Raw genomic sequence first — 18,910 nt, 5'->3', positions numbered from 1 at the left:
CTGAGAACAATGATTCAAGCTAGACTGCGCGATTCATTGCCTGATTATGTAGTGTCGTCCATGTATACGGGGCCAATGCCTTTAAGTGCTTTTCAGCGTGAAGTGGTCGCGTCTTTCCAAATACTAAAAGCAAGATTTTCTAGTGAATATCTGGCCGCTGTTACTAGTAAGAAGTTGTATAAAGATCTTGTTGGTGTATTCTTGCCTGTACCGTTGTATCATACAGTATTTGTTTTAGGTTCAGAACGAGACATTCTTAAGAGAGTTAAACGAATGCCGGTAAGAGCTTCTGTTAAATCTTTCTTTTTTTTCAACTACATACAGGCACTCTACCAGTGAAACCATGACTGCAAAGCAAAGGCATTTTTGTACCTTGGTCTGTGAATTGCCTTATAGGCAAAAAACCAGAGACGATTGAGCATATCTTTTTGGACTGCCATGACGCAGCGTTTTTGTGGGATATTCTTAAACCTAGCTTTAAAAAGGAATTGCCGTTAAGTGATTTCGGGATATACTTCCTGCCATCCGCGGAACCAGAGGGAGTGCCTGTCGATCTGTTAATGCTTCTGTGCATCCACAGTGTGTGGCGAACGCGTATGGATATTAGACATAAGCGCATTGTTCAGGCCCCAGCACATAAATACTTCATTGAAAGTGTGTTATATATACGCGAATTTTTCTGTGCACAGAGTGATCCTCCTGATTGGCTAAGTGCTTTGGACAAAGTGAACTAGCCTACATCGTTCTATCACACCGCACTGATCCAGCATTGACTAGTTGTTTTTTATGGCCATGTAATATTCACATTGTATTTTCTTTTGCCAAGCCGGTAGTAATAAAAAGAACTCATGGCTTAGTGGTAGCGTCTCCGTCTCACACTCCGGAGACCCTGGTTCGATTCCCACCCAGCCTATCTTGTATGTTTTTTTTTATTTATGAATTGTCTTCCGGGATTTTACGCTCACGGCCAACACCAGTGACACCAACAACAACAACGCTGTCGACACCGGAATTTCTGCGACACGAGCTCCTTACCACTGTCGCGCTATTATGCCCATCCCACGCACTATGGTAACCGATGTATTGAAGCTTTCTGTGCTGTTCGCTTTGACTGGCGATACTTAGCGGTCATATTGACGGCGAATGCTTGATTTCTTCAGCTTTGAGTGCAATACGGGAGTAGGGTTTCATTTTTGAGCGACGTTTTTGAGCCCCTAAATTGATAGTCTAGACAATTTATACGCATCCCACGCACTGCGGTAAACGATGTGCGCGAAACACTCTGTGCTGTTCGCTTTGATTGGCGATATGTAGTATTGATGTTGACTGCGAATGCTTAATTTCCTCAGCGTTGAGTGGAATACTGCAGTTATATTTCATTACTGAGCGAACTTCTTGACCACCTAAATTGATAGTCTAGAGAATTTATGCACATCCCACGCACTGTGGTAAGCGGAGTACGCTAAACTCTCTGTGGTGTTCGCTTTGATTGACGATGAGTAGCGGTGATATTGACGGTGAATGCTTAATTTCGTCAGCGTTGAGTGCAATACGGCAGTTGTATTTCATTACTCAGCGACATTCTTGAGCAGCTAAATTGCTGTTCTAAACAAATACTGCGCATCCCACGCACTGTGGTAAGAGATGTAAGCGAAGCTTTCTGTGCTGTTCGCTTTGACTAAGGATAATTAGCGGTGATGTTGACAGCGAATGCTTAAGCTTTTCAGCCTTGAATGTAATACGGGAGTAGTATTTCATTACTGAGCGACATTTTTAAACACGCAAATTCATATTTTTTTACAATTTATGCGCATCACTCGCACTGTGGTAACCGATGTAAGCGATACTTTTTGTGTTGTTTGCTTTGATAGGCGATAATTAGCAGTGATGCTGACTGCGAATGCTAATTTCTTCAGAGTTGAGCGCAATAAGGGACTAGTATTTCATTATTGAGCGTCATTTTTAAACACATATATTCATATTCTAAGCAACTTACGCGCATCTCACGCACTGTGATAACCAATGTAAGCGATCCTCCTGTGATGTTCGCTTTTATGAAAGATAATCTGGGGTGATGTCGACAGCGAATTCTTAAACTCTTCAGCCTTGACTGCAGTACAAGAGATGTCTTTCATTATTGAGCGACATTTTTAAACAGACAAATTCATAGTTTAAACAATTTATGCGCATCCCACGCACTGTGCCAGCAGATGTGGGCAAAGGTCCTGTGCAGGTCGCTTTGTTTGACGAAAATTAGTAGTGATATTGACTACGAATACTTAATTTCTTCAGCGTTGAGTGCGAAACGGGAGTACTATTTTAGTATTGAGAGCCACTTATACACATCAATTCATAGTCTATACAACTTACGCGCACCTGACGCACTGCAGTAACCGATGGACGCGAAGCTCCTGTGCTGTTCGCTTTCTTAGACGATCATTACTGGTGATGTACACTGAAATTACTTCATGTCCTCAGCGTTGAATGCACTACAGGAGTATTATGTCATGTCCGCACGGAATCACTCACGTATTTGCATTGCATTATTAACTCTACTGGCCGTATATCTTCGGATAACTACCTAACTCCTGCAAAACCATCTAAAACCAGAAGTCACCATCACCTAAACATCGCACCTTATTTCGCCCGTACGGACACATTTAAATACAGTTTATTTCCCCGTGAAATCGAGTACTGGAATTCTTTGCCTGGTCCTACCCGTTCTTTTCCTTTAAACTAATTCTTGGCGGCCATTGAATAATTTTGGTTTGTGTTTGTTTGTATTGTTCGTGTTGCCTGTGTTACTATTTTCATTTCTCTGCCTTTCACACCCACTCGTGCAATAGCCCGATTGGGCTGCAGTATGTGCAAATAAAGAAATAAAATAAATAAAATTATATAGCGTTATATTTACGAATATAAATTCATAGTCTATACAATTTATGCGCATCCGACGCACTGTGGTAAACGATGTAAGCGAAGCTCTCTGCTGCTGTTCACTTTGATTGACGATAATTAGCGGTGATGTTGACGACGAATGCTTGATTTCGGCAGCGTTGTGTGCAATACAGGAGTAGTATTTCGTTATTCAGCGCCATATTTAAGAACACAAATTCATAGTCTATACAATTGATGTGCATCCTATGCACTGTGGTAAACGATGTAAGCGAAGCTCTCTGCTGTTCGCTTTGATTTACGATAATTAGCGGTGATATTGACTGCGAATGTGTCATTTCTAGTCCTTTAGTGCAATACGATAGTAGTGAGTTGATGGCAAATGTTACCTTGCGTGCACCACTGCTGTTTTTCTGCGTAATACGCAGAACGTACAACGATACGCGTCTGCTTGATTTGTTGTCGTGCTGCATTGTTTATAACCTATGAGTAGGTTGAGCGTTGTCGTTGCCTCACATGGCACATGGCATCGCGGCAGAAGTGTAGGCAGTATTATGGAGCTATACGTGCAAAAACTAAAATCGGACAATGAGCCCCACCATGGTGGTGGACTCCGGAATAATTTCGATACCCTGATGTTCATTAACGTGCACCTATCTTTATATGCATGAACGTTTATTTGTATTTCACTCCCGTCTGAATCAGAACCAACCCACGACGTCCACGCTAGCATATAGCCAGTGCGGCGGGCAATTAGGTGTTGATTTGAGCGGCGAACGCTTCCTTGGTGTCGCCTAGAACACACCGTGGTCAAATGCGCATTTGACTGTGCACCCCCTCTGTCCGTTGTCTGCTTGACAAATATGCATGGTCTTTATTTTCAGAAATAACGTTTCTTTATCTTGTCACCTCGCCTTTTCTCTGCCCCGATCTTCCCCGTATGGGAAATGCGAGCGGCAAGACTTGCTCGTTTCGCGACTGCACTGGCTGTACAAACGCCCAGAGTCTTCTCGTTGCCCCCTCTTCATCATTCTATCCAACGTAGTAACGTCGATTCTATCTACCTCTCCTCAGGACTTGCACGTTAGGAGAAGTGTAAGTGCTGCAGTTGGTGCGATGCTCGTGCGGGGAGTCATGGACAATTACAGATATAAAGGTGCGAATGTGACAACGCCTAGGGAGCGTCAGAGCGCATGATGCACATGTGACAGCATGGAAAGGTCCAATGTAAAGATCCGCTTCTCCTCTCCGACACGCACTGAACCACCCCCCGACGCGGCGTGCAATACATCAGCAGCAGTGAAGTCGAACCAAGGGGCAAAGACAGCTTCACTTTAAAAAATTGTCCTCCTTTGTTGGCGTACAGTCGCGTGTCGCCGTGGCGTCATCGCATCCCTTGCGGTATTTGATCACTGCGAGCGCCCACTGGAAGACTTGTACACTACAGTTTCTGCCTTCAGGAATAACCTTACCCAGTTGTGAAAGCACGAATGGTCCATTCAATTTACTACAGGTCTACAAGGCTGCTTTTTTCACAGTCTCTTCATTACTTGCGTCCACCAAAGAGGTGCTTAGATTTTGCTGCACTGCACTAATGAGTGAACTTGTTTTCGAATTGTATTCGTTTATAATGCATTCTTGCTACCTCGCCCTATGTAATCTACACAGAGTACTAGGGCACCCCTAAATGAAATGCTTTCACTTTTCCTAGAGAACGACCGCCGTTGCGATGCAAATAAGCATAACTTCAACTAATTCTCTGAGAAATAGGCGGTGAAGAAAACGCTGACTTCATCCTAACCAAGATCAAAAAGAGCCACAGTAGTCTATCTGCTGGCGCCTCTTTTTTGCAAGGTTATTCCTTTCAAGATGTGATTTTGTACCCTAGAAACGTCCACCCGATGTGTCTGATGCACTAGTTTTTGTTCTCAGGCACCCAGTGTAAGCCATCATGGCACAACTCCATGACCTCGTAGATCAGGTGAGCATGCAGTGTCATGCAAGCATGACCACGCTGATTCATTTTGGTTAGAATTATGCTCGTTTGTATGCCATTTCGTCGCCACATATTAGCTCTGGCAGAACTTGAAAGAGTCGTCCATCTAACCTGATTCTCTCCTTCAGTTTGTTCGTATACCATACGAGCGCTGTCATTATGTCATTTTTTAACTAACTTGGCTCTTTCCTTCTGCTTGTTTCCACAAAGCGTATATCTATCTCTGTGGTTACGAAATACTCCTATCAGTATCAGTAAGCTACCACTCAAGCCTTCCGGGTCAGCGGAACGACCCAAATCGAAGGTTTTCTTCAACACTGAGTCGACGTTCAATATTGGCGAACCTCGAGTAATTTTTCATGAACTTAGCTCACCGCTTTCTCTCCGATGTCATCGTTTACAGTACTCGCTTGTGCTACACAAAATATAAACACGCCATGATCTTAAGGAATTATCAATTACACGGTAGACGACATTTTGTCGATGTACATTTCCGCTGGTCACCGGGGTAGGAACATCGTCCTGTCTTTAATGACATTCGCTTGTAATTCCTCGCTCTTGAACTCCGCTTCTTAATCATGATTTTTCGCTGGACGCGAGCAGCCTGTATTTCCTTTGAATACACTTTCGCCTTCATATACGAACTTTGAGAAGAATTTAGAGGTTCGTGATGAATCGTCCTGGCTTATTACGTAAGCGAACTCGCTCGTACCCGCTTATCCGCTCAACAGCAGGACCAAAAAATTTTTCTGGTAGTTACACCTCGATCGGCTTTTTATCCCGAAAACCGGTTCTGCTTGTGAGTTGCCTTAGTGGTGCGCTGCACCTACGTTGATGATGTGAGTTTGTGGCATTAACATACGTACTTGACCCACACAGAGAGCCAATACTGTACATAACTTCATTGTGCTATGTCGCTTAGCGCCTCTCTATCGCTGACAAATATACTTCAAAATAGTGAAAAAGTACATAGACATTACACTTTCAATCGCATAAACCAATGCGCACTTTACGACGCAGCAATGCGTTTCTTACTACTTTTCGTTTTTGATCGATGTAAACTATTCCAGATTGCCGGATGTTTTACTTTATGTAATGACTTTTTCAGTACAGTAAAGCAAGCTAATATTGACACGTAGACTTCCTTATCTTTTTCGGGTGAGTGCTTTTCACCTTCTAACAAATGTTATTGCTCAGCACGGGACCTGCCTGCATGTACCGGAAATTTCTGCAATGTTATCGATTGTTCTAACCACTGTATGTTGTCGTCAAACAATGCGTAATCTGATTGCATATATGCACGACGCGAGTGGTGTAGAACTTTCTGGAAGTCACCTAGGCGCAGCGACTACTCTGGAACTCGTGTACAAAAGCCGACGCGCTTCACCGGTAAATCAGACTTCGACAACCACCGACTGTGTTCGCCGCTTTCGCAGTTCTTTAAGTGTAGCCTGTTTTTATGGGCACCGGTTCACCTAATGAAAGTTAGCTTCGTCTTTCACAGTATTCCTACTGTGTTCTTTACCGTCCCTACCACTTGACAATATACACCTCATACGCAATAAGCTCCTGAGGGATATTAAACTTCTCCAAAATAATACATATAACGCGATTTGAAACCGTAACGTTGGAGGACGGCAAAATACTGATTTTAGGTCACCAACTACAATGCCATACCTAAAGCGTTATCAAAACGATCATTTTACTCAAATTTCTGTCTCAATTCCAGCACACACCAAATGCACGAAACAGCAGTGGGATATGTCCCAATATCAACGCCAGTCCTTTCTGTGAACGTTGGCGTTGCTACAGCTGTTCGTAGATTCATTCTTTACGAGAGCAGAAACTGTTAAAAACGTGTTAGACATGGAATCTATAGTGCAAACTCCATTGTACAGTGAATCTTGTGCGCCTTCATTCACGATACAGGGTTGCATTTCTATTCGTAAGTTGTTTGAGTTTTTTTTTTCTGTGGAGTAAAGTAGACCTCCTCGCTATGAAAAACAAAACTGCGTAACTTTGTTCTAAGATTCGAAAGAAGATATTTCTTGGCCGTTGGTCATGGTGTGTAGTCGCATTATATGAAGGATCAAAGTGCACCCGAATCTGCTACACTCCTGTCTTATTTAAATGACTTATAGCCTCAGGAAAAAGGAGATAAACGCCAAAACATTGTTAGGTACACGCACATTTATAGGTTTATATTTTCGGGCACAGCAGTGGCAGTGGACGGCACGCAGCATCGCTTCTCACGCACTTGCTTTGCCACTGTTGCAGAAATACAACGTGCGGCCGTCAATCCACCTGCTACGTCATCATGGCGATAATTTGGACCACCGCCCCGATTTCAGCTGCTACCACGTGACGGACCTGAGGACGACGGACGTAAAAAGGACAGGCGGATCCTGGATTCTTCGCTTTTCGGGCACAGCAGTTGCAGTGGACGGCACGCAGCATCGTTTCTCACGCACTTGCTTTGCCACTGTTCCAGGTTGGTGTTATTTTGCTTCGAACTCGCTCTTAACCTCCTGGCGTTCCCTGCTGCTGCTGTGCTTGTAGTTAATCATTGTCCACTGTTATTATGACTGAATGTTCGGCGTGTAATGGAGACATTCGGCCCGATGAAATACCCCTTGTGTGTACAATTTGTAAATGTTCATACCATGTTGGTAAATGTTCTGGGATTACTGGGTCTGCTTTTCGCAGTAAAGGTGATTCTTTGAAACATTCTTGGAAGTGCGCAACACGTCAAACAAATGAAAAAAAGGGGCGGTGCCTCATCCAATATGTCTGAAAGCCAAAGACTTGAATGTAAGCTGAACCAACTCAATGCAAATGTATTATCACTTCTTCCACTTGTGGCCAAAGTGGACGCCTTGTCCGAGGCTGTCAAAGGCATCAGTGGCATTGAGGCATCTATCCAAATGCTTTCTGACAAGTATGACGAAATACTTAAGAAGACTGACAGTCAGGGTACTAAAATTGCGGCCTTGAGGAAGCGTGTTGAACATTTGGAGTCTGAAACTTCTCCAAATGCCCTCGAAGTGAAAGCTCAGTTAAATGATTTGGAGCAGTACAGCCGCCGTCAAACCATCGAGATTCACCGTATGCAAAAAGAAGAGAATGAAAACCTTCTTGATAAGATCAACTGTCTGGCACGTACGCTCGAGCTTCCCGAGCTATCAGACTCTGACGTTGATTCACTTCATCGGCTGCATCCACGTGCTGGTAAAAAACCTGTAGTGATAGCTCGCTTCCGATCTGTCATGTTGAAGGAACGGTGGATGCAAAGTCGCTCACGTCTTCAGCAGAAAGCACCAGACTTGCGAATTTTTGATAATCTAACTGTGATGAACAAAAGGCTTTTATGGCTAGCGCAAACGAAGGGAAAAGAAATGAAGTACTGCTTCATGTGGAAAAAGAATGGTCATGTTTTTGCACGAAAGAATAGCGGTGACAGTGTCATTCGAATTTGCCAAGAAAGTGACCTCGCGAACATGGTTTAATGCTAACGCTTCCGGCATTGCTTGATAAACTTGATTCTTTCCCATGGCGGTTTCATGTTCTAAGTCTTATCTCGATTTCGTTTCTTTTCGCGATTTTGCTTCTGAGGAGAGTAAGCATTCGAAGTTCTTTTCCTTTTATCATTTAAACGCGTAGAGTTTACGGAACAAAGAGGACCAATTAAACACATTCTTAATGTCCTTAGGCTTTGAGTTCGATATTTTGGCCTTTACGGAAACTTGGTACAATACCACTGAAGATGCAATCCAAATCAATGGTTACAAACCTGAATGCTTGAACAGGTGTAGTAAAAAAGGGGGTGGGGTTGCTTGATACATAAAAAAACGCTATTCATTATGAAGTAATTGTTGAACACTGTGCTATGTTGTCCAACTACGAACTTCTTTTTGTCAGATGTAGAGCTTTCATAATTGGGGTTGTTTATAGGCCTCCCGCTGGGTCTCTGGTTGAATTTTTCCGTCGGTTTGAAACATTGCTTGATTCTCTGTCGTCACTGAAAATGCCTGTTGTAATTTTGGGTGACTTTAACATTGATTTGTTGCAACCTGCTAACACTTGAGTGAATGATTTTGTCGACCTGTTATCAATGTATGGCTTTTCAAGCAATATTGATCTGCCTACTCGCATCTCTGCATCCGGTGAAACCTTGATTGATTTGTGTCTGACTAATCATGATGAAAGTGACGTGAAAGCGGGAGTGCTTCTAAGTGCAATCAGTGATCATTTACCTTTGTTTTGCTTCATTCCTAAGCGCACCTTTCCACAGGTTACCATAGAAAACTCGACAAAAACTACGCGGATGATAACTAATCGCGCGATAGATAACTTCCGTCAAAATATTGCATCTGTAAACTGGAATGAAATTTTAGATAAAAATAAATCTGATTCAAACCTTTTATACAACAGTTTTCTCGAGAAAATTATTGAAATTTACGAACATTCTTTTCCTTTGGTAACTGTTAGAAAGTTTAAGAAAGCGAGGAAACCCTGGGTTACCTACGACTTAGTCAAGAGAATGTAAGCACGAGATAAGCTCTTCAGCAACTTCATGAAATATAAGGACGCAGAAATTTTTAAGCAATATAAAAAGGTCAGGAACAGGCTAAATGCCGACATAAAAAAGTCACGCGTTGATTACTACGCTAACAAATTTACGGGCATTCTTTATGATCCTAAAAAAACTTGGCGAACTCTAAAGGACCTATTACGGCACACAAAAAATAGCATTCCCCAGGAACTTACGTACGGCGATAAAGTGCTAAGTGGTAAATCCCTCTCTGAAGTATTCAATCAGCAGTTCTTGTGCTTTGGCTCCTTTGACTCAGAAGTTAGCAACAACTTTAAGGACTATATTAACACCAATTTGCAAAATGCTAAGTATCTGCGTCCTGTTACACCTACAGAAATAGCACACATTATTGGCAATTTTAAGAACAGCTCTTCTTGTGGTTATGACGGTTTTAAAATAGCACAAATTAAAGCAGTCGCGGATTTATTATGCAGTGTTCTTTGTGACATAACAAATATTGTGTTTTCTACAGGCACATTTCCGGATAACATGAAAATTGCTAGGATCGTCGTCTTGCATAAAGGTGGCGCAACTGATTGCATCACTAATTACCGGCCGATATCAATACTTCCAGTTTTTTCAAAAATTATTGAAAAAGCCTTAAATTCTAGAATAACTGGACACATGCAAAAGCATAACCTTATATCCCCGAATCAGCATGGCTCTCAAAGGGGTAAATCCACTGAATCTGCGTTACTTGAAATACGTGATAAAATTGTTACCAATATAGAAAACCAACAATACACAATAGGCTTATTTTTAGACTTTAATAAAGCATTTGATTCAATTAAACATGGCATACTTTTTTCTAAATTACCCTTTTATGGAGTTAGAGGCATTGCTTTAGACTTACTGCGTAGCTATCTATCACACCGCTCCCAATTTGTGGAAATCAACAGCATAAAATCTGATTTAGCAGACATTAGGTACGGCGTCCCGCAGGGTTCTATTATAGGTCCTACGATTTTCCTTCTTTATATCAATGATATCGTGGCAATACCAGAAACACCCGATATTGTATTATATGCCGACGATACAAACGTTTTTTTCTCCTCTGATAACATCTCTACTCTAATTCCTCTTATTAACAACTGGTTAAATTCCCTTTCAGTGTGGCTATCGGCTAATCAGTTGAGCCTAAATGTTAAAAAAACAAAGTATATTGTTTTTACTCCTATTAACAAACCAGTTAACTTCGCATCTTCTTTAATATTTCAATCGCAACCACTTGAAAGGGTTTCCCAGTACAAGTTCTTGGGTGTACTCTTCCATGAAAATCTATGGTGGACGCATCACGTAATATTAAACGTAGCATAGCACAATTAATTTGTATGCTCAATAAGCATCGCACGCTGTTACCTTTAAAACTTAAACGTCAGTTATACTTTTCTACTGTTCATTCTAGACTCCACTATTGTCTACTTATCTGGGGCGTCACTTCTAAGGCTAACTTGGAAACTCTATTCCGAATGCAGAAGAAGTGTGTTCGTATTAATAATAACCTATCAATGTACGAACATACCTCTGAGTACTTTCACCAGGATAGTATTTTGAGTGTCGCTAGTCTATATAAACAAAAGTTATCCGAAAAAGTTTTTTTAGAATTCATAAGTAATCGTGAGAACTTTTTTTCTATATATACTAATACCACAACTAACTACACCTGAAGAGCTATGAACTTTATTAAGGTAAAAACTAGAACAAACTACGGCAGTCAGTTTTTACAGTGGCAGATTCCTAATTTACTTAATGATGAGCATGCTTTATTTCATATCATGCAAGATTCCTCAACCATTTCAATATTCAGAAAGAAATCAAAACTGTATTTTTCCAACAAATGACAGCTGTTTTTTTAATTTATTTCCTCTTTTTTCGACTGATATGCAATTTCATGCGCTGCAAGACTTTTTGTTCCCATGTGGCTTTTTGGCCTTCCTGTATCTTTCTGTACGCACTTTATTTCTTCACTTTCATTATTTATACTTATTGCGTTGCAATGATTTCTTGTAAGTATAATTGTATCATTCGTATATATAAGTATGTATATGTGTGTATTATGTGTATATATGTATATATTTTTTGCACTGTTGTCTGCTGTGCTCGTGGCGCCAGGGGCCTAGTCAGGCGTGTATAGTCTCGCCTTTTGCTCCGGCGCCATGACAATCTTGTATTGTCAAAATTGCAATAAACTTCAAACTTCAATTACGATAATGAGAGGTAGTCGTAAGCGCGAGCTTTTGTTGCGTATCACAGTCTGAGTTAAGAGTGGGAAACACATCTTTTGATCATGCCCCACCAGGCACACTTGCGACTATAGGTTTTACAGTGGCAGCTGTAAGGTGCTAGAAACTTGGTTGGCCTTTGCCGCCCGCTATTACGCTGACGACGACCGTTGTCCTCAGGCCGGCTCCTCATTTTGAGCTTCAGAACACAAAGCTTTCTTTGTTTTATTCATATAACTCACAGGCTCCTTTACATCCTTTCTTCACAGCCATTGCCACCAAGACTCGAACCCTTGTAACTGAAGCATTGTGCAATTTGGAGGTGGGCATGGTAGCCACTAGGCTATCGCCTCATAATGCGTTACATTTGGAAAGGTATTATTTGATATTTGGTAATAAATTAACTTCACCTCGTTTTCCGCCGATGTGAATAGTCGTTAAACAGGCTTTAAAATACAATGCAATACGTCAACTACTAGTTTAAAAGTTGAGCGGTGAATTTTTTTAATTAGACAATTTTGCATGTTGATTTAGACTGTAGTTATGCCCGCCTTTTCAAGTAATGCAGCTCATTCAATAGTTATTTGCTGTATACCACAGGTTCTTAAAAATCTTGTTAGCAGTAATAAAACGAGAACCACTATGTACGGCCAGTGCAGCACAGTAACGTTTCCCGATTTGAAAGCAGAGCTATTAAGCACAGCGAAAAGGGAAGCAGGTAGCGACAATCTGTCCGTCTTGCTGAACCACTGGCGTTGTCTACAAACTACATGCTGTGCTCGAGAGGCGCCTTAGTTGTACGGCTGGCATTGCGCAGCAACAAATAAGAAACGAACAAAGGCATAGTTGAAGAACTTTGCAGGATTAGAACGATAATAGATAGTCATAGCTCAGCAGGTCTACGGCTATAGCGGGCCAAGCGGTCGAAGCGGGTGAGCAGAGACGCCACTGCGGATGTGCGTTAAGGCTGTTTCACATGATGCGACTGGAGCGACTAAAATTAGTCCAGTCGCATGTGTCAAAAGCAATTTTTAGAGGGGCCATTCACATGATTGCGGTTTCAACACTCCGACTGGTGCGACGCCCAGGTTTGCTTGCTGTCAGGTTTTGTGGCACATGCCGCATTATCCTTTCAATGTAATAAAGAAAACGTGTACATTGCAATATTGTTGACTTGTCTTTGTTATATAGGAGCAAATAACACGCGCCTTTTGTAATTTAAAAATGTTTTGAAGGCTAAATTTCTCTTGGAGTGCGCAACAGCGGTCTCTGCAGTGGGTCATACCCAAGTTCACGCTTTCCGCCTCATGATTTGGCTGCACCCTCCTTTTCTTTCTTCCTGGCGCCCACTTCGCTATCCTCGTCTTTCATCTGCCGCTGCACTCCGCGTTCGCTTTCATCCTTCGCGGTGTTCGCTCCTCTCCCAGCAGGAACGGGCGCCTAAGAGCTGCGCTCCAAAACCAAGACCTTCGCTGTCCCTTGGCGGCTGGGCTTGGCGGAACCAAACAACGACGGTTGGACGCTGTTCTTGCTGCACCGTGGTTACGACACCCGTTGACGTGGCAGCCGCGCGTCAACGGGTGTCAACAGGACGGCGCTGCAGCGGCGACTATGCCTCGAGCGTCGGATAAAATCATAATGCTATTTTGCTTGCCTGCCAAACGCGACCGAGGCAACGTACCTTGTTGTATAGAGACAACACAAACCGACCTGTGCTTCTGCAAACACATTCAGGGAAACCGAGTGCGCACCTTGTTGAAAGGAAGGACCGTCTCTGCCAGTGCCCTGCTGCCCCAGCCATTTTCCAATGGGTGCGCGAGTCGGTAGACACGAGCATAGAGAGGAATGCCGAGCACCATCTTCTCGTGCGGCATGCCCAGATCGGCCCAGTGGTGCACCGCTGACACCTGAGAATAAACAATGAGCAGTAATTCTTCTAAGTAGAAACAACGCAAGTATTAGTAGCGACATAAATTATTCTTTTATCTTATATTCTGCAGCTAATACATCTGGTCCAGCGGTCACACCTAAAGAAACATGACTTGAAGCAGCGAGTTTGTTCTTTCGTTCTGTCCTCGTCTTCCTAAGGTTGCTTCAAGTTATGTTTAGGATGCACCAACTAGCACCAATGAGAACGTTGCTACTAGAAGAATCATTCGAACATTGCTGTCAATCCTTTAATTTTTCCCTTCAGATCCGAAGAAACCTCTTAACATAATCAATTATCTAAATGTAACCAGTGAAGGTGTTGGTGAAACTATTTTCGCTACCGTAAAAAGATATCACACCTTATATCAATTCCTTTTTCGCATATCCTTACTCTGGTATCCAAGACGGGGACGTTTCCAGAGCAACTAAAGAGTAACAAGAATTCAGGTGCATAAGAGGCGGCAAATAAACCTGGACTTCTAACTGTCGACCAATTTCGATACTACCGTTCTCAGTAAGGTAAAAGAGAAATGCATTGAAAAGCGATTCAATAGGTACCGATCAATATCTGTTATATTCGACAGTTTTAGTTACACGTACGTTGAGGCTTCACGTACGCAAACGTGAAAAGCCTACGTACCTTACGTACACGCCATCTGAAACGCTTTTAGCTACACGTACGCGACGCACGCCAATAGGGACCCCGTAGCCACATCTATCGGGAAATGTGAACACGGCGGTAGCCAATTCGATCCTGTCGCCGTGTTTCAATGCAAGCCGTCTGCGCGCGCGCGGCCCGCTATCGCTTGTTCGTGATCTCGCGGAACTCCCCCGCGAAGCTGTCTACGTGCGCAAGAAACGCACGCAAGGAATTGAATCTCACGTACGTCCGTGAGACGCGCGCGCGCACGCTACGTTTTACGCATGCGCACTGCTGACACGTAGAAGCTCTACGTACGCAAAACCTCTACGTACGTGTAACTAAATCTGTCTATTGTCGTATAACCAATTCGGATTTCATGCTGGCTACTCCACAGACCTTGCAGTAATCCCCTTTGGTGACAAAATCAAGCAAGCCATCGATACAGCTGAATATGCATTAAACTAACCGAAATGCTTGTATTCTATTTGATAAACTTATTTCCATTCGTATTATTGGGCCCTCATTAGGCATAACTGAAATCTGTCTAACAGTGAGCAAACTTTTTAGTAATGAAACGCTGTCTAACTATCTCTTGAAAAAAGTGTTCCACAAGGATTCATTCTCTGCCCCCTGCCCCCTATTAGTTGCTTGCCTCATTCTGAACCATTTCGTTCACGCTGATGAGACTGCTATACCTTACGCTGACAGGTCACTCACTTTCCTTACAAACAATACTAAACTGTGGCCGAAATACAGTTGTGCAATTAGTAATTCACGAATTTGACGTTGATTTTACACTACCAACTAAACATTTCCAACGTCATCATCAATAACCAAAGGGAAAATGAGACATCCACCCAGACGTAGCTAATTGCTACAAAGGAAACGCACACGGTTTCCTCACGAGAAAAGCCTTGCAGTTGAAGAAATATTCGTCCTTGTCCTGGACATGAACCCGGTACCACTGCCTTTCCGGGGCAGCCGTTCTATCATCTGAGCTAACATGGCAGCTAGTAGACGGCAGGACGAAGTAGAATTCATCAACTCGAAGCCAAGGCAAGAGGTTGACGTAATAGTCTCCACCCGCAAGGTGGAGATAAGTAATTGATAAAGATAAAGTGAGACATCAACCCAGACGTAAACAATTGCTACCGAGTAAACCCACACGGGTTCCTTGAAAGAAAAGCCGCGCAGTTAATGGAAAATTCCTCCTCGTCCAGAAATTGAGCCCAAGACCACCACCTTTCCAGGGCAGCCGCTCTACCGTCTGAGCTAAGCAGGCTAAGCATGTGTGTCCCAGCTGCGTTTGAGGCTAGATGTGTCAAAAGCGGTGATGCATGATGGATGATAATTTCATGCGTTGCGACCTATACATTGATGGCTGTATGGATGCTATGATCATCTCATTTGGAATGGGGCGTTAAGTTGCGCCACCAAGCTCTCGTTATTTCATTCCCCAACTCCTACCTATGTTAAAAGAATAAAAATAATAAAAAGAAACACGATGAATTCCCATAACCAAAGTTTCTGAACAACTATAGTGGGCTTTGTTTTTGTACGCCTACGTTGTTTGTAAAACGGCCGCTGGTTCTTATCTGGACTTGTCAACGACCTCCTCCGCTTTGTGCCACTGAGAACAAGCTGCTCACCGTCTACCACCCAAAAATAAACAGTCTTACGGAACGTCTGAACCAAACAATCACAGAGATGCTATCGATGTACGTCTCCAACGATCCCCCCGACAGGGGCACCACGCTGGCTTACGTGACGTTCGCCCATAACTCGTCCCGACATGACACCGCAGGATATTCACCCTTTTATCTCTTGTATGGTCGCGACCCCACACGGCCGTTTGACACCATCCTCTCTTCTGTGCCACGTGTCGCAACTGAATACACTCGTGAAGTCTTCGATCGTGCTCACACGGCACGCCAAGTCGCCCGATCTCGTTTATTAGCTTCGCAGCCTATACAAAAAGCGCGTTACGACCGCTGCCATCGCGATCCTAAGTTCGGACCTGCTGCTTGGGTGCTCCTTTGGTCACCATATCGTCGGGTTGGCCTCTCCCGGAAGCTTCTATCTCACTACACAGGGCCTTATGAAGTCGTACGCCATGGCAACGACGTAAATTGCGAGATTTGACCGCTACACTTTGATGCGCCCTCAAGTCAAACGCCTGTTGACGTCGTGCGCGTTTCGCGGCTGAAGCCATACTTCGCTCGCAATTCTTCGCCTACAATGCAACGATACGGCGCTTCGCCACCCAGGGGTCCTGTTACGGAAGGATGAAAGAAGAGAGAGCAAGAAGATCGGAGACGCTGGCTGGCTGCGTTTTGTTGGGTGTCAGCCATCGTAACTACTCTGGCTCATCCTGCATATATATTGTATATGTAGTCTTTCTATACTCGCAACATCCACGTAACAATTTTATAACCATAGTTCAAGCAAGATTATCTTTTTAATAAGTACAGTTTTGTCACTGTTTCCAAGGAGGTAATTTTCATTCGCGGTCGGCCATCAAGCATTGCTCAAGAGAGTTACATATCCACGTATTTGAAGCAAGTTGATCGGTCCTTCCCGATCCAGTTGTTTCTTGTGCATTTTAGTATGTTTATCGGGTCCACGTCGTTAATGAAAGTATGACTTTTGTCAGGCGCTTGCGGATACATAATATTTAGGTGACAATTTTTGGCGAACATTCGCATAATTATTTCGGATGATTGTGTTCTGTATGATGACTTTGTTGGATAGTGCCATTTTTCTTCGAGTTTCACAATAGTGCTGTTGGTATACCCATGCAAAGCTTCAGCTGTGACCTTGCTGGCCGGTAAAATATAAATTAGATCCTAGTTCAATGAAAGCAGTGATTGAACCATAAATACGGGCTTCACATGAATCTCACCGATCGTGAGAGTTAGTTTCTTCGTGTGATTTCATCAGTTTCGATCTTTCTCTTACGTATGAAAGTAAATGTTCGTTATTCTTCTGCATGGTATTCACCTTTTTACTTTGAAACAGAGAAGTTGGATGAGGCAATATGAGCTTAGACACATTTCTGGCCAAGTGATACGTATGCGTTGATACCGGACGTAGAATACTTGCAAAAAAAGTATATTGCTTATGTTTAGTCAATATGAGGCGAACTTGCTCCTTAAAAAACTCAAACGGAAAAGCTGCTTCCTCGTTCACGCCCGAAGCTGCTGCAAGTTCATCAAGCAGGCAGCTTATTAGCTTGAAACCTGCCAATGTTCATGGTTCAGTCGCTTTTGGCGCTTTTGTCTTTTGTCTCAGTATATATACGTTTGTTTCTCAATATAAAATACAGTTGGAAGTCAGCGCTTGTCTTCGTCGTCCTTTTTGTCCCTCGTCTATGTATGCGCTGTAAGTGACAATTGATACCATGGAATACCAACTAGCCCTCACCCAAACCTTGGTTAACGTAAGGAGCAGGGCCTGTCTGAACACGAAGAAACATAAGACACTCGTCGCTCCCGACCAGTTCCCAAAACTTGGTGTTGAAGACACGATTTAATTTGCAGGTCAGCTCTTGAAACGACGACACAGAATTCTTGAATTCTGCCACCTTCCTGTTTCCAGACAATTTCTAACATTCTCACTTAGCCTGTCGTTATCTATCCTTGCTCGCTCGGAGGCTGGAGACTCGCGACGAGCTGGTATTGTGGTTAGGTAAGTCGACCAATTGGGCAAAACAGTGGGATTTGCAGGGGAAAACTGTGGGATTAGCATCTTCTCCGAGCCGAACTCTATCGCTCTTCGCTTCAATACTTCTTCATGTGGCCTCATTCCAGTTCGTCAAATTTGTCATAATGTTCATTGCTTTGGAAGTGAAGTTCGCATACCCAATTAAGTGCGACGCGCACCAGTCGTTGCGCACAAAGAATTTAAACTGCACTTGACGAAGATGCACAGCAGTGACTGAACCGTACAAGATCTGCTTGCCGCTTGCGTTCTTGGGATGACTATGAGTAATATTAGCCGCAATGACGCACGAGAAGCAAAGGTGAGTTGTATTCAGAGCCGAAATTCTTCAGCCATCATTTCCGGTGGCACATCATCTTCGAGACATTTCGCGCGTAATCAAACATGTCGAAGAAGGTTCACGAAATCCGACAGAAATTCTGTCAGCAGGAACCGCAGGCTGCATTTGTCACGAACGAGAACGCCTCGCGGCAGCCTTGGCGCAGGCGGCAAATAGTGCTTGCTGGATTGCGATGCCCCCAGAGGCAGAACGGGCGGCACTTTACCACTGGAAATTTACCACCGTGACTTTCTGCGCACTTCTCACCGAGCGAAAGCTACTTCTCATCCTTCACTACACATGGCGGCAGTTACCTGCTCGGTTGACTCGGTCTAAGGGAGCTAAGTTTAAAGACGTGATATAGTCTGGGGTTTCTAGCGTGCCAGCCAGTGGCTTGGGAAGTCGGATACGTCCTGCTGGTGATGCTAATATCGCTAAAATCTTGCGTTCTGCATACTTGAGCGCATTAAACGTGGCCTCCAGCAACGCGGCGATCAGTTCTTGCCACAGCGCGGGTGCACAGTGCGTGGCGGGCAAGGGGTCTGCCGTTTGTCGAAGGGGCAACTCCACACAGTTGCTTCAGTGAACCCGA

At 43.5% G+C, this 18,910-nt stretch overlaps 1 protein-coding gene and 1 long non-coding RNA gene across 4 annotated transcripts in view; one reads left to right on the top strand and one right to left on the bottom strand.

The window, feature by feature from the left end:
• Positions 1-18,910, bottom strand: part of LOC135913374 (chitinase-3-like protein 2) — a 303,766-nt gene that overhangs the window by 96,593 nt on the left and 188,263 nt on the right. For all 3 annotated transcript variants that reach the window (XM_065445972.2, XM_070532609.1, XM_070532610.1), the window contains exon 9: positions 13,459-13,614. In XM_065445972.2, coding sequence (XP_065302044.1) covers positions 13,459-13,614 — 156 coding nt within the window. The remainder of the gene's footprint in view (positions 1-13,458; positions 13,615-18,910) is intronic.
• The window catches only part of LOC135913375 (uncharacterized), a 42,523-nt gene continuing 30,919 nt past the window's right edge, over positions 7,307-18,910 (top strand). The window contains exon 1 of the long non-coding RNA XR_011511595.1: positions 7,307-7,382. This is a non-coding gene — a long non-coding RNA (uncharacterized lncRNA). The remainder of the gene's footprint in view (positions 7,383-18,910) is intronic.

Source organism: Dermacentor albipictus, chromosome 1 (assembly GCF_038994185.2).
Source record: "Dermacentor albipictus isolate Rhodes 1998 colony chromosome 1, USDA_Dalb.pri_finalv2, whole genome shotgun sequence".
In the NCBI taxonomy this organism is placed as follows: Eukaryota; Metazoa; Arthropoda; class Arachnida; order Ixodida; family Ixodidae; genus Dermacentor; species Dermacentor albipictus.
Note: the sequence above shows the minus strand (reverse complement) of the source record. Positions and strands in the feature narration are given on the sequence as shown.